The following is a 17,079-nucleotide window of genomic DNA, read 5'->3' on the forward strand; positions in this document are numbered from 1 at the left end:
ATGCTGGTGTTGAGTGTACATAACATGATATGTGTCATGTTTGCACTTCCAACTATTTATTTATTTTATATTTCACCTTTCTGTTAGCACAAGATTCAAGGTGGCATACAGTATTTTAAAAAATACAATACAGTTAAAATACAATTAAACTAACTTTGATTTTAAAGTTAGAAAAACGGCATTAAAAAGACATTTAAAACACAATAAAATACAAACACTACACCATTATGTATTTATTTAATCGATTTATATCTCTTCTTTCTCCCAAAAGCTCTATGTGCTGCAACATAGTAAAAACCCAAATGCATCCTTAAATAAAAAGGTCTTTACCTACCAGCGGAAAGACAGCAGGAAGGAGGCCAACTGGGGGAAGGGAGTTTCACAACTTGGGAGCAGCCACAAGGAAGGCAATCTCTCATGTCCTTACCAAGACGATCATTCAAATCAAGGCTATGTCACTCAGCCAGATAGGCACATCCCAGAAACTGAGAGAAGGGTAAGGAAATAAAAATCTTTTGGCTTATAGAAGAGCACAAGAAGTGGTCCATCTTTGTTTTGGTTATCATTTGGTTTCTCCTGTGAAATCTGGAAGGGTCTGTTTCATATTCAGGCAAAGGAGGGATGGCTGTTGCAGTGCTTCAAGACCGCTGTCAGCCAGAAGGCAGCTGCTGCACACTCTACAATGCATTGCATGTTACCTCTATCCAATGGGTAAGTCTTTGGTTGGACTGTCTTCATAAAGGACCCTGGTTTGGCCATGTTGATGCCTGAAAAATAATTTTTATTAGAATATATTGTTTTAGTAATTCTCTTTCCGTATGAGCAGAGCATGTGATTTCTTTTCTTTGTTAACATCGTAATAAGAGAGAGATGCCCATATGACTTCTGAACATACATATATAAGTATAAGGATATATATGTGTGCATATGCAACTACGGAGTCCCAAAGTGATACACAGATAATTGATCAAATATAATTAATTTCAAACAATATAATGTATTTTTTTTAAAAATACAATGAAATATCAAAATTCTCCAAACGTTGGCAACATATTGGCTATAACTTTCCTTCTTGTACAATGCTAGTTACCAAAGAATATTCTCCTTTCTCTCTTGTTCAAATTAGTCAGTTGTTTTGCCTCTTTTGTTGACTCCTGTCTATTCTCTCTCTTTCTCACTCTCAGTCTCTCTGTTCCCCACTCCGACCCCATTCTCTCTTTTTCTTCTTCTGTAACATTCTGAGACTGAAACCTTCTTCGCCTTCCCTCATTTCAAACCCCCGCCGGATAACGTTACCTTTCTGTTGCAGATTTTGAATACCTGCTGCCAAACAGCTTTGAGTCCGAGGGACATGTGTTCATTGCTCCAAGGTAGCTTTGCGTGTGAGCTTGCTGAGGTGTCCATTCAACCACTCTCCTCCCCAACACTGATCCCCAGGACTGATTCAGTTCCCTTCCCCTCTGCATCCCTGCCACACCTTTAAATATTCTACTCCATCACTCCCACCTCTCTTAGAGCTGACACCTCCTCATTGTGACAAAGTCTTCGTCATTTTTCTTCTTCTTCTTCTTCTTTTTGTGTTTTGTCGTCTGCCTGTGTGCCACTCTTGAGACTACAGCTGCCACCTGCACCTTGTTGAGACACCTCTGTGGTTGGCAGCGCAGTGGTCCCGCCTTCTGTTCACTCACCTACATAAGAAGAGTGTGTATATCTATAAAATATATATGTATGCCTGCGTATGAGATATATATGTACACATACATATATAGGTATAGTTTCTGAAAATCCGTGTGCAAAAAAAATGAGACAGATATGTTTGGATCATGTTGAGCTCATGCCATCATATTAGTTAAATCTGAAAAACAAAATGTTTAGTCAAAATTCAGTCTTTACAAGACAGGAAAAACATTTACAGCACTATATAGATTTCCTTGGAATACTTCTAGGTTATATTTTCCAACTACAGAGTTGTTTACACCAAATATTCTATTACTCTGTCTAATTGACATGGGGTATCTATTCTCCACTGTTCTTTATGATCCCTGATTCTTTAAATAAAGCATTTTTTAACACCAGGATGATATTAAAATCATTTCCATTCACATTTTGGAATTTCACAAATACAAATTTCACAAATAAACATTACAAATGCTGACAGCTTAAAAAACTCCCACTTTTTTATGGGAAATATTCCTGATTTTTAAGAAAGCCACTGGGTTGTGTAGAAATTATTTTCAAAATGCATAGAGTTCAAAAAGATATAGCATTGCTATCAGCCTATTGGGAGTCATAAGAAATTCCCTTGTAATGAGAAAAAACTCTGTTGCAGTGGTTCCCACACTTCAGCCCTCCAGATGTTTTGGACTTCAGCTCCCAGAATTCCTGATTATTGGCCAAATGGGTTAGCACTTCTGGGAGTTGAAGTCCAAAAAAAAAACCTGGAGGACCAAAATTTGGGAAATACTGCTCTAATTTTTTTTAAAAAGAGTATCCTGTAAACTTTAATCATATATATATATATATATATATATATATCCATTGCAATATAGTAGTTAACGCTTGAGGCTACATTTGGGCTCCCTATTCACTGGTGAAGCTCACTGAGTGTTATTTATCCATATCTTTCAACATAATCAGCATTGGAAAGCTGATGGCAAGATGGGGAGGACCATGTGTGGAGCTGTTGTGAGCTCCTTGCATGAAAAAGTGGGAGTCTAAAATGTTATAAATAAATAAATAAATATTGTGAGGCTTATTGGCAATGTCAGTCTGCCAAAATCCATTAAATGATTGGACAGTTGGCTTTTAATAAATTTACAGTGGTCAGTCAGCAAGAATGCATTTCTATTGGACCTTCCTCTGTTAAGATGTCCGGGTGCAAAAATAGAAAAGAGTCCCTGCCCTTTTAGTAGCTGTGTAGAAGTAGACATTTCAAGATGTATGCCCCTTTATAGCTGTACGATTTACAGTATTATTCTGATGTTGCCATCCTATACATGCCAATTTAGAAGTAAGTCCTATGGAGATCAGTGGGTCTTATTCCCAAGTGTTTATAGGATTGCATCCTAAAGACACACTGCTCTTATACCAAATATTTTATACATTCTGTCCAGAATAAGAGATGACCAGTCAAAATGGTTGCTTTAGTAACTATAGATGAGAAGAGCTTTCTTTCCTTTTCTGTGGTAAGCATATATCAAATAAATTGTACGTTTTGTACATTTAGGATCCAAATCAGCATTCAAAATTTCATTTAAACTGAAATGTAGACAACAAGCGGTGAGGTTTTCTTAAATGAAATGTATATTTCTTTGAGGTTGGGTTTCTTCTATAATATAAAAGGGAAGACTAAAAATGGCCACCTGCCCCCCCCCCAAAAATCTTGCAACCCAGTGTCTAACCTTGGTCTCTCTCTATTGCTATCTCAGAACAGACAAGACTCCTGTGCCACCAGGTCATAACAGATCAGCTCATATAAGAACTCTTCAGTTCCACCTGCACTATCTGCTAAACTTTCAACACTAATCATAAAAGACAACATGCTAATGCAACTATATAATAGCTCATCAGTACTTATATGGACAGGAGCCCACAGTAATTTTCAGAAACCATATATCACTAATGATTTATTTGTGGGTGTGCAAGCACATATATTTGTACAGATGTGTGTAGATATATAGGTGGATGCAGTGGTTGTGAACTAACTGGTCTTTGAGAAGCAAAATGATATGGGTAGCCAGGATGTAAGAGCACTTGCAATATATGGATGGAAAATCAAGAGGATAACATTGCAGAAAATAAGACTTGCGTCTCAGCTACCTCTACTAAAATGTAACTACAAACATTTGCAGGTGAACACAGAATCTTGTCTGACCTCTTCATACAAACATATTTTAAGTGCTATTGCATTGATGTAAATTCATTTTCCAGAATTTGACAGGTGAGAAGTATAAACAGTCGCCTGGAGGTATCTGTGACATGTACATGATTGCAAGATGTTCCTGCCCAATACAAAGGCCTATCCATAGCGAGTATTGAATATAAGTGGAGTTCACTGTTTATCTATAGATCTACACTGCTATTTTCTTGGTCTTTATTAGGCACTGAAAAGCATGTTACTTAATTGATTGAGCCAACTACAATACTTTAATGGGTTTAAAGCACATTATAGATCTCACTTTCATAGATAAAACTGGCACACCTTCTTCCAATGATTCACAGTGTTAGTTGAATGCAACAGTTAATAGCAGGATGAAAAGAGGACAGAGAATCCTCCACCTTTAATTGCTGTGTAAAAGAGGGATCGAGTTTGAGATTGATTGAAATATACAGTAGAATCTTCTGAGTTGACTAGGTTAGAGGTTGTAGTTATGTAACACTTAATATTTTCTAGGATGTGTTTCCCAAAACACTAGAGCACAAAACTTTAGGAGTGTATGTTAGAATCCAGCTCATGCCACACAGGTATGTCATACCTGCCTTGGAGAAGTACAATACAATCAAAACGAATCTCTATCGATCCTCCCCATGTGGATTAGGAATCAGTGTGCACTTATTCTGCAGGCTTCCTTATATTCATCATCTTTGGGTAACTTCCAGATGAAGCTTGTATTTGCCCTGCCTTATTCATGTAATTTTATGGCAGGTTCAAATAATATTGCCTTCCATTCTTAACCACCCAGGTATTCCCACCATTTCATCCATCATTTAAAAATTTAATAACAAAACACAGTGCCTTTTGTTTAGCAGAGCTAGTCTGTCTAGAAGTCCTCTTTGTCATACTTTCTAGCAAAAAGTGAGTCCTGCAGTTCTAAAGCATATTTATTCAGAGTTGTTGCATGGTATTTTCAAACTCTTTTTGAGTATGTCTCAGTACCACTAGGAGCATTGTGCCAGTAATTTTATCAGTTAAGAGAAATTCTCCATGGATGCAGAACTTCTTGTAAGGTTTATCATAGCTGATTGACTTCCAAGAAGGGACTGCAAGTTAGGCACTGCTGCAGTTGTCCAATTCAGATCTCGGTAAACATATAAAGATACAGCACCAATTGAAGTACATCTTCATTGCTTTGAGCTGCAAGGTTTGTCAGTAGAGGTACTAAGTCAAAATCATGGCCAATCCATCTAAATACAGATCATGCCCAATAGCAGGCATGATATGTTCTGTATGCTCTGTATGTTTTCTCTCATGCTTCCTTTCTCCAATCCTTCCTATCCTGTTCCCCCAACTTCCTTGAAGGGGAGAATTATTTTGAAAATTTAGTATTATGCAGAATGAGGACAGGTGTCTTACTCAAGATTTTGTCCATAAAGGATAATGACAGTCATGTTTAACTATTCCGTTTGACTGAGACTGGAGCCAGTGAAGGTATCATGTTTGGCAAAGAGAGCATATGAAAAGTTGAGCACTGAGTGGATATAACAAATGTGCATTTATTAAGGGTTCACTTTTTTCTCTCTCTCTCTGTTATTTTGAAGGAAACAAAAACTCTGTGTTTTTATTGTTAAAAACAGACTAGATAATCAATTTATTCAATTTCTTTGTCATATCATTTGACCAACACCTCTTTCCCTCTTCTATAAAGAGGCAGGTAAGTACATTCATCCCTCTAATACAAAACAGAAGATGCTTTCCATGAAAGTCCTATGCCCATTATCAGTGGAAAATTCATGCAAGTTGAGAAGTCTTTCTTCTAAATTCAAGGGCTCCTCTCAACCATAGCTCTTCAGAATCTATACACCATGTGCTTAACCTGCTCTTCTCTCTGCTCACTTCACAAGTGCTCCTGCATGCTCAGTCAAATTGGAAAGTATTGTACAAAATAGAGAGCTAGACATATATTTGCAGTTTTCTAGTTGATAGTTTCTCATGAAGTTTGCCTCCCCAATGGATTAGTGTGCTCCACTGCTATTACACTCACTTAATCCATGTAGCTTTTTGCAGGGGAAAACTATGTTCAACATATGGAAGGGGAGCACACTGTTACCTCCAGAACTACTGGGCTGCTGCCTGCTGCCACCACTACTGAAAGTGTTGTAGCAGCAGCAAAAAGAATACCCCTTAGTTTTTCTTCTACAAGATAGACATCTTATGTGTATTGTTTACAAGTAAGATCATGCTTCCAAGAGGTTGCTGGGGTGCAGTTCCACTTATAACTAAGGTATACAGGTATTGTGCACCTTGTTTTACAGGAAAAGTAGCTCTTTTTTGCATCATCAACTACTCTGGTGACTAATTTGATGCCAGTGATGGCAACAGGGATCTAGGAGGTACAAAAATTGATAGGGATGCATGTCACCTGTAAACCATGGACTGCCTAATCTCGTTTGCCATGAAGTTGGGGATGTATATTTCCAGGAGATAAGCAGTAGTTGGAAGTATAACAGTTCACTGATCCATCAGCCTGTTCTTCATTGCAGTCTTTTCCCTTCTAACTTTCCTTCCCAAGCCCCAGTTTTCCCCAGATATAAGTATAGTGAGATGAGTTACATGAATGCAAGGGAGAGGTTTCTGAGGCAAACTTTTAGATGTTCTCCATTAAAAATATCTCCCACACACCAGACATTGACTGTCTACCAAATGTTTGGGGAAACTAGTTTCCAAAACCAACTTTTAGTTCCACCCTTAATCCATTCAATCTACCCCTTAGTGGTAGTAATCTAATAATTGAACAGCTGCCAGTGATTAGTAATGCATTCAGTCTTCAAAGGTCCATTTTGAGTCTGAATCCTTCATGGCCCAACCAGCTAGCCATACATTTGGGCTCTTCTGGTTATTCCTTCATTCCCTGGTTTTGTATCACCTAGTTTAATGAAGAGTTTTGGATGACTCAAAACTTGTACATTTTGTGGTATTTTGCTTGATCCTAACAAATGTATTGCCCCACCCTCAATTCTTTGAATTTTTATTTCTTATTGGCCCAGCATGGGTATCCATTTGTGTGGCAGGGTATTTTATTCAACTCTTAAATCCTATAGTTACTCTTTATTGTGAGAATCAAATAAAGTTATATTTAGACATGCAGAAAGGTACAAGGTGACATTGTTAAAGCATTTGCCATCTTTCTTTCTGTATTGCAAACAAGCAAGTAACTGCCCTGTGAGAAAAACATTAAAGTAAGGAACCTTGAAATGATTGCTTTAAGTGAGCCTGGAAAGACAAAGGAACTGCAGAGTCTTAGTGAACACACTTTAGAACTGCATTTATTAACCTTTCTTTGTGTAGTTTGCACTATAGATACGTATTTTGCTTTTAGATAGCTATGCATCCTTCTGTTCATTGGGGTATATAATTATTTTTAGGGGACAAAATCTAACAAAAAATGTCTGAGGCTTCAAACAGATGGCCCAAATGGACCACCTTTGGGCCACATTGGGGGTAGGGTGAGTCACAAGATGCATGCAGCAAATGCATCCAGAAGCCGCCCTGGGCACGGCTCGTTTCTAAAGAGACAGTTCAAAAATGTCCTGAAAAGGAACAGAAAAAAATCTGCTTCTTTTCAGCGGGCTGGTTGAGGACCATGGCGATGGCCTGAATTGGGGCCAGATGCATGCAGCTGCTACAACCTCCATACAAACAGTCCTCACACCGTCCCAGGATGGCCCATTGGGGCTGTCTGTTTCACCCCTATGACAACATTTAGGGGATAGTAAAGGGATATTATTCCCCAAAATCAAAAATGTAACTGCAGGGTGCAAGACAGGGACATTGCCTGCCCCAAAATAGGAATTCAGCCTCCCTGTGAAATTTTCTTTCATCCTTGAATTGAGCATTACAGGGAGTGTGACACTGAAAATCACTCATTCCTAGAACTCTTTATATTTTCTGTGTCCGTGTACCCGTTGATAACTCTGCCTGCCCTTTCCTTTGGAGGCCTAAACTCTACTTCTAAATTCTCAACTGAAGTTTTAAGTTACTGCAGTGTCAGAAATTTGATGTTATCGTGAATGGAAGGAAAATTTAATGAGGGGTACAACTCTTATTTTAGAGGAGCAGTGCCTTCATTTCCCCCACCCCACCCCCACATAGCTGTGCCCCTGTCTGTATCCCTGTTGCCTAATTTCCATTGGTATGTCATATGAATGACATCAAAAATCATGAACCACTACTGTGGCTTCATTGGTTGGAGTATTTTATCCACTTCTATATTTTATATTCGACATATCCAATCCTCCACTAAGCAGAACTAGCCACTACTTATAGGGTAAATGGGGTTCTTAGTAACATCATCTATGCACTTTCAACTTTCTGCATAGGGAACAAACACATTGTTTGTTCAACTCCAACTCACACTGGTCCCCTCCAGCATGAAAGGTAACTTTAGTACAGCGGTATTTGGAGAGCTACCGGTTTCCCACCCATGTTTTTCTGTGACCAATGAAGTAAGGATTAAGGAAATCTATGGCCAAGGCTAGAGAAAAAGGTGGATGAGGAGAAAACATTGCCACAGAACTGCAGAACCAAAAGTTTAATTTGAGATCCTATAATTATTTTCTTAATCGGCTTGATAAAGAGAGAGGTTTTCCTAATTGGGATATTCATTGGTTGATATACAAAGGTTGTATTAAAAGATAGATGAAGATAGGATGTTCCAGAGCAAGGGTGGGGAAAGTGTGGCCCATCAGCTTTTTATATGACTGGTAGGACCCCCTCAGGCCCTAATCTTTTCCAAAACAAACCCTGTTAGGACCAAAGGGTCTCTCCTTGGCCTAAAATGATAGTGGCTGAAGGGTGGCTGCTTCACATGCCCCCTCCAAATTTTGTGCATTTGGAAGGGGAAAAAAATAAAGATATATATTTGGAAAGAGTGGCCCTCCAAGGTCTATGGAGGTTAATACTGGCCTTTAACTCCTGTCAATTCCCCATCCTTGCTCTCAAGCTTCACAATAGAAGATCAGCTTGAAGCAAGAGAGATCTACTTTTCCTGCAGTTCTTTCCATTACTTTAATTAAGGCACAATCTCTAAAAAGTCCAGTTAATCTGTTGATTATTCTAAAGAGGACTAGCATAATTCCTGCACAAGTAAAAAACAAATATCATGGTATGGTTCCACACAGTACTGATGACTGTGCATTAGATGGAACTAACTGTGCATTCAGAAGGTGTTTGATGATATCAGTGAAGTACAGGAATGAGTGAATGCCAGTGTTTTTTATGAAGCCAATAAATGCCCCAAAACTACCCAATGCTCCTGCATAAATTGACTCCATATAATTTTATAGTCTTCTAGTTCTTGAGGGAAGCCATAATAACTGTGACAGAAACACCAGATATCACCTTGCCTTTAAGCACACTGCTGTCCATGTTTCTTGGTTACTTGCATAAAAATTGGCATCTGTCAGACAGAAGGACACACTAGGATGTTTTGTGTAGACAGCTGTTTTGAGAAATTTTGGTTCCCTACATGTGTGTCTTTCCCCCACTTACTCTCTTCTGCTCTCTTGCTCTCTCTCTGTCACACATACACACATTTAAAGACATCAGTACAAATAAATTACAAGTGTAGGTAGGTACTGACATATCATAGCTCACAGCATACCTTTGCCCCTATATCAAAATGGAAACCATATCCCTACAGCTGCTTGACAGGAAAGGATATTGATACAAATAAGTAAGTCTACCCACATATCAAATTCCTTATCTCAGGCATGTATATAGACATGTTTGAAATTCCTTTTCTGGTATATATAAACAGATATGATTCAGCATGTGTTCTTCGGCACAGCAACAACATTTCTGGTAACTGGCTCACCCACATTGCATACATGATTATACCCATTCTGAGAGAAAGAAAACTGACCGAAACTTTTTCATCCTTCCAAACTACAAACCTTTTCATCGTAACCCCAGAGAATATTGCAAAGACCTCAACCTGTCGGATAACAACACTGAATTCCTGGAAAACTTTATCGCCCTCATGGAAAAGGTGACACCTGACTCCAAGCAATGTAAGTACCCCAGGGGCATGCAGTGGACACACAGACTCACGCAGGCACTGTTTGGGTGAGAGAACCCAGGGAAAACTAAGAAGGATAAGAGTACGTCTCCTTTTAAAGAGATGGATTAAAATAAAATAGAACCACATTCATATTTGCTCAAACTGGTTTATTTATATTGGGGTGGGAAATTGACAGCCTACAGGTTGTTGGATTGCATCTTCCATGAGAACTTGTCATGGCTATGCTCATTGGGCTGAAGAGAGTTTCAGTCCAATAATACCTGCAGGGCCACAGACACCCATCCCTGGTTTAGACCAGAGTTGGTGAATGTGTGGCCTGTAGGCAGCCCCCAGAGCCCCCTCTTAAATCCTAAAAGAATTCTAGTGCTATTATAGGGCCTTTTTTAAAAACAGGAAGTATCTCAGAAGTCAATGTCAGAATCACTTCCTGTTAGGAAGAAAGGCTTTTCCTGGGCCAAAAACTTTTGCAAAAGGTTACAAAACTGTCCTCTCAGAGGGCATGTGGAAGCCAGTGTAACCTTGTGCATATCACTTCAGACATAAGATGCATTAAATTCAATGGGGCTTAGCTCAGGAAAGTATTGCAAAGCAGCCATTAATTAACGTTGCTTGTCAAAACCGCAATGTGACAGCAGGTGCAGGAGTCTCCCATCTTGGTCGGATTGAGTCAGCTCATACATGCATATGTGACTGATGTTCTTTGGGTCTAGCAATGTTATTACATTTCACAGAAGCACCACAGATATACAACCCATCTGCTTCTGAGAGAGAACCAAAACCAATGCAAACATATCATTCCCCATGGAAAGCATGGGAAAGAGTGAGATTACAGCACAAGGGATTTATTAAACATGGGTAAATTTTTCAAGCTACAAATCAATTCAATTGTGAAAATGAGTTTGGAAGACTATAGAATGTCTTTCCTCAGTGGAATTTTTTAAAAGACAGTTTGCATAGGAATGTATTAGGAATCTTTTAGGTGTTAAAAAGTTTATTCCAGAAGGATTTCAAGGTGTGTGAGTTGCAGTACTAATCTCCAACAGCAAAAACAACAAAGAGAGAGCTTTCATGAATTCAAACCCATTTCATCAGGTGTATGGTGAAGAAGTCTGAGGTCCACAAAGTTTATGCCAAGTAGAACTTTTTAGTATTGAAGGTGCCATAAGGCCCCATACAGACAGGCCCAAATAAAACTGTTTTGGGTCACTTTGGAGGTATGCTGTTTAAATTATGCATGTGTCCTAAGAGCCAGGAAGCCGTGCCAAAGCGCACCTAAGGACTGGAATGCAGCTTTGGTGCAGCTTCTGGACTCTTAGGAAGTATGCATCATTTAAACAGCATACCTCCAAAGTGATCCCAAAGCAGCTTTATTTTGGCCTGTCTGTATAGGGCGATAAGACACGTTTTTTTGTTCAACCTGAGGGAAATAGTTTAAATTAGATGACCTAGAGATTCACTTCCAAGCCTGCCTGTAACAAACATGCCCTTCTGAAGCAAATGCTCCTCGTTTCACTCTTAAAAGTATTTTAAAAAAACCTGGAAGCACTCTGGGTATCTACCTCTGCACACATCCATCAGAAACACATTACTTAGCATGTCTCCATCAATAATACCACCACCTCCTCCACTGCATGGACCAAGCAAAGGTGAGAGAAGAGTCTTCCTTTCAGCATGACTTATGTAGAATGGGGCAAACAAATGGAGAAGGGAGGGTGCCAACATTTGTCCCTTGAAAGGGCAGCACTGAAAAAAGTTGCCTTAAACACTTGGGGCATGTGGTTTTCATCCTGTCACCCTCCAGCTGTTGAAGGCTTCATTTCCCAGAAGCCCCAGCCAGTATGTCCAATAGACAGGGATTCTGGCAGTTAAAGTCCAAAATATCTAGGTGGCCAGCATTTGAGAACTATTGGCCTAGGGTCTACTGCCTTGTCAGTGTTATCACCAAGTGAAAGACAAGACATGTACCTACTTGCTTCCCTACCTCCATGATGGCAGCAGAGCAAAGCATAATAGTGATGCCAAAGTTTGCCTGTCCTCCAAAGACATCTTAAATAAGCAAGACTTGACGTGCAAAGATGGAGAGGAATATCGAATGCAAAATGCAGGATATGGAATACAGAATTGGAGAAAATAAAAAGATGGAGCCCACGTTCACACCTTCCTTCACCCTATTGTTAGGTACCTTTTGTAAGAGCAGGTTTTGACACAATAGACATCAGTGCAAACACATGAAAATCCATGACTGAAGCATTAATAGGAGTGATAGGTCTGAGCTGGTCAGTTACCAGCAGCCTTCGTGGACTTCCAGTATTGAGAGTGCAGAGTGGGTGGTGCTAGGAAGAGTCACAAGTGATGGTGCAAGGAATAGTGCAGATCTAGAACATACAGAAATACGCTATCTGAGGTATCCATCTGCTGGAAGAGTCTTGTTATATTTTCAAAAAACATCAACAGAATGGGTGAGTAGTACAATGGTAAGGGTCACACAACAACCTCTGAACTCTGTCAACAAAACACTTGCTCTGCAGGCCCCATAGCCACTCATTAGTGAGTGATGTCAAAAAAGAGTTTTCCAAGGAAAATGAAGGAAAGCAAACCAGGATGGAAGAAGAGGTAGGTTCCCCAGGACCACACTTCAAATGGGGAGGGATGCATTTCACAGATATCTGATCAGCATGATTCTACTTTGAGGTCATTCATCTTTCTTTCTCTCCTTTAAGGTGATAATTTTCTCCTTCACAACCTTATCCTGGACACAGGCATTACCCAACAGTTGGTTGAAAGAGTATGGAGGGACCAAGACCTAAACACGTAAATATTTCAGTTTAGGGGTGCTTCGTATACTAGATGTGTTGTGGAGCCCCAGTCTGAAGAATTTCCAAATAGGGGCAAGGGGGATATTTTTAAAAACAAAATAGCATATGTTTTACCTTGAAACTCTGTTGTGCAATGCGAACTTACCTATCCAAAGGGGGAAAACTAAATGTCCTGGAGATCCATAAAGGAGTGCACAGCTTAATGATGTACAATACAGATGGGGAATGTCAACCTCAGATGCTGATGAACTGCAACTCCTATTAACCCTAGCCAGAATAGTCAATGGTGAAAGACAGAGTTGATGGGAGTTGCACTCCCTCACTTTGATCTACAACAGTGTGGATTGCCCATAGAATAGCAAAAGTCAGGAAAAGGAATCCTAGATTTGGAATGGCCTGCAAGGATAATCTAATCCAGGAAAGATCTCTCCAGGGAAGAAGTGACTTTGGTCTGGGTGGAGCCTAGGCACTATTGGGAAGGAGCCTGTGCTGGCAGAGTGTCACTTTTGGCATAGTCAAAGTGCTGCTGATAGGAAGCTTGTTGCCCATATTACTACAGTGATCAATACATGTGCTGAAGAAGCACTATAAAGATACATCAGCGAGGAGTACAGTGTTAACTTAAACTAGAGCTTTGAGGTGGTACCTTTTGGGACATTAACTTTCAAAATGCACTAGCAAGCACAATCACTAATCAGGTTATTCTGGGAGTTGTAGTTCAAAAAGTAACTTTTCAAAGCTGTCCCTAAAGCTAACTTTCTGCCTTTCCCTCATTGTAGTTACAGCCTCCTAGCAGTATTTGTTGCAACTGATGGTGGCATCACTCGTGTGTTCCCTAACAAGTAAGTGCTGGGGGTTTTTCCCCTTGTGATCTGTAAGTACCAGTATACAACTGAATGACTAGGAAGAGAAAGTGTTTACATAATTTATGTTTTTCCTCCCACCTCTTGCAAACTAGGCTGTTCCTCTGGAAATAAATAATCCCAGAGTCCTAGTCCAACACTCAGACCACTATACCACTTTGGACCTTGACGGTTACACATGTAGAAAAATCCACTTTGCAATCTTGAACTGAATATATCCATTGCCCACTGAACAGAAAAGTACAGATGTTACCACATGCAGCTTTTAAACGGCAATTAAAATTGGAAAATAATGCCTTTGCCAATACTTATCACATGAGGTTCTCCAGCCCTGCTGTGCCTCTAAAGCATTGTTAGAGTGCACCTTTTCACTGACAGAGAAACCATCAATAAGCTCCCAATTGTGCTGCTATGCCATTAGACCTCAGGTGCAATACGTTCCTCCCGCAGCAGTTCTGAGATTGGGCAGTCATGTGGTGTCAGTCTCCTCCTCTCCCTTTACTACTCTCTATTTCCAAACAAGCTGGTTTTATTTTTATTTTTAACTTTCTTTTTTCTTTAAACCTTTTTTCACTAAATCACATTGCCATAACTCTGGAATTGTATTACAAATAAAAATTAAAAAACAACCTGAAAGGTATGCAGGGTAGGGCATGGCTTAGGGCAAGGAGAAGGGGTAAAGGGGACTGTGGAAGAGGATGTGAGGGACCATTAATGACAGAAACAGCACTCATCATGTGAAGTCGAAGGCTTTCATGGCCAACTTCCATAGTTTTTTGTGAGTTTTTCGGGCTATGTGGCCATGTTCTAGAAGAGTTTACTCCTGATTCACCAGCATCTCTGGCTGGCATCTTCAGTGACATACTAATCAGTTTTGATGTGATCTCCCTGTTCACCAAAGTCTCCATAATGGACACCATGACACTCATCCAACAAATTTTCCAAGAAGACATCACAGCACTGTTCAAACATTGCCTCACCACAAGCTATTTCCAGTGGGACAATGGATTCTACAAACAGAGAGATGGGGTAGCAATGGGAAGCCCTCTAAGCCCTGTGATAGCAAACTTTTACATGGAACACTTTGAAAAGCAAGCCCTGGAAACAGCACCAAAAAAGCCCACAACTTGGTTCCGATACGTGGATGACACCTTCACCATCTGGAGTCATAGAGAAGAAGACCTGGCTGTATTCCTGAACCATCTGAACAACATCCACCCCAACATCCAAATCACTATGGAAAGAGAAAATGAAGGAACACTGCCATTTTGAATGTCCTAGTCATCCGCAAACCGAACCTACGTTTGGGTCACACAATATACAGAAAACCTACACATACAGACCGATACCTGCACAAGAACTCCAACCATCACCCAAGACAAAAAAGAAGCACAATAAAAATACTGGTAGACCGGGCAAAACACATCTGCGAAACCCATTTCTTGGAAGATGAATTGAAGCACCTAGACCGGGCTCTACAGGCAAATGGTTATTCCAGCTCAGACATCAGAAGGGCTGCCAGGCCCAGGAAAACCCAGAGGACTGAAGACAAGCAACCACCCAAAGGGAAGGTATTTCTACCATACATCAAAGAAGTCAGACACAGAATAAGGAAAGTGGTGAAGAATCACAACCTCCAAATGATTTACAAACCGACCAAGAAAATCCAGCAAATGCTGCACTCAGCAAAGGACAGGAGAGACCCTCTCACAGCCACAGGAGTTTACCGCATACCATGCAGATGCAGGCAAGTCTACATAGGGACCACCAAATGCAGTGTCCAAACATGAATCAAGGAACACAAGAGACACAGCAGACTGAGTCAGACGGAAAAATCAGCAGTAGCAGAACACATTATAAACCATCCTGGGCACAAAATGCTGTTTGAAAACACTGAAATTCTGGACCATGCCAACAACTATCAGGTCAGAATGCACAGGGAAGCCATTGAAAGCCACAAACACTTGAACAACTTCAACCAGAAAGAAGAAACCCTTAAAGTGAACAAAATTTGGCTACTAGTCCTGAGGAATAGCAAAATAAGGGCTCAGCAAATGCAAATGGGAAACCACTCAGAGTCAGGGTCTTTCCCACCAGACAATGAAGCAGACACTAATCTTCTTTTGCATATCCTCCCACCTTGAGGCCCTGCCATCAACAACAGAACAATACACAGATTAACATGGGAATAACTCCTCCTTACCCAAGGTCTCTCTCTCAACACACACTATACACACACACACTCTTCCAGATCAGCATTTTCTGAAGATGCCAGCCACAGATGCTGGCAAAACATCAGGAATAAACTCTTCTAGAACATGGCCGCATAGCTTGAAAAACCCACAAAAAACTATAAGCATCCATCATGTTAGTGAAGGGATGTATGACAGAGAAAGCGCCCAAACCAGTTAGTGTCTATTTCCATTTACTAACACAGTGATTCCCAGAGTGGATGGTACACCCCACGGGTGGTGGGAAAATTCAGCAGACTGTGGAGGAAAGGGGGCAGCAGAGTAGCAGAAATGTGCCATTGTCTAACTATGTTTCCCTAAGAACTAAGACTGACTCCGAAAACAAGACAAGTAGCTTGTAGTTCAGAACAAAAGTTTACTAATGGCTTTAATTGTCAGAATGTGGAACCAGATTCCAGAACAATCAACCAGTCAGCTTTATGAAGAATAAATAGAACTATCAATAAGCTCCAAGATCAGCAATTCAACTCCATTCAGCATTTAAGCTGAGACTAACCCCTCCCAGCAAAAGCAGTACATAAAACCCCCAGGTTTGTCTACTCCACCCCCAGCCAAAAGCTCGCGCAGCAAAATCCCCACCTCTTTCTCACCGTTACTCATCCCCCATCACTCCCCCCATAGCTTCTACCCCTCTATGCTCAAAGCTTGCATTCCAAGCCTCTGAGAGAGGCCTTCAAGGACACTAGATAACAGCCACCTGGTACCACTCAGCTCCTACATGCTACATCTAAGCTAGCCATAGCAAAAGCATCCCAGCCCTCATCATTCCCACACACATAAAACATATATCTGGTAGAATACAACAGGATTCTAACATTAATCTATATTTATATAAAAGGCTATGTCCTAATATAGCTAGTGAAAAGTTGAGATGAAAAGAAATCTTTATTGCACCATCTTTCCAAAGAAAGTTGAGAGAGGAGGAAGATTGAAAACCAACAATTCAGTTGAAAATCTTGGAGAGAGAATGTCTATTAGTCCCAAAGGGGGAGTGACCTAAATCATATGGTTAGTTTGAATGAGAGACAGGGAGAGGGAGAAGGTGAGAGAGAGAGAGAGAGAAAGAGGAGTTTGCATGCAAGACATCCTGATCTATCTGGGAAATAGTAATAGTAGAAATAGAAAATATTATGAATATAAAAATAGAAAACCAAATATAGTTTTGTTATCATTATATATTGGTGTAGAT

The 17,079-nt window shown here is 40.1% G+C and overlaps 1 protein-coding gene across 3 annotated transcripts in view; it reads left to right on the top strand.

Moving 5' to 3' along the window:
- CACNA2D2 (calcium voltage-gated channel auxiliary subunit alpha2delta 2) overlaps positions 1–17,079 on the top strand; it is an 815,448-nt gene that overhangs the window by 775,243 nt on the left and 23,126 nt on the right. For all 3 annotated transcript variants that reach the window (XM_042451084.1, XM_042451085.1, XM_042451086.1), the window contains 4 exons: positions 1,310–1,370; positions 9,851–9,948; positions 12,680–12,770; positions 13,555–13,617. In XM_042451084.1, coding sequence (XP_042307018.1) covers positions 1,310–1,370; positions 9,851–9,948; positions 12,680–12,770; positions 13,555–13,617 — 313 coding nt within the window. The remainder of the gene's footprint in view (positions 1–1,309; positions 1,371–9,850; positions 9,949–12,679; positions 12,771–13,554; positions 13,618–17,079) is intronic.

The sequence above is a fragment of the Sceloporus undulatus genome, chromosome 2 (genome assembly GCF_019175285.1).
Source record: "Sceloporus undulatus isolate JIND9_A2432 ecotype Alabama chromosome 2, SceUnd_v1.1, whole genome shotgun sequence".
Classification (NCBI taxonomy): Eukaryota; Metazoa; Chordata; class Lepidosauria; order Squamata; family Phrynosomatidae; genus Sceloporus; species Sceloporus undulatus.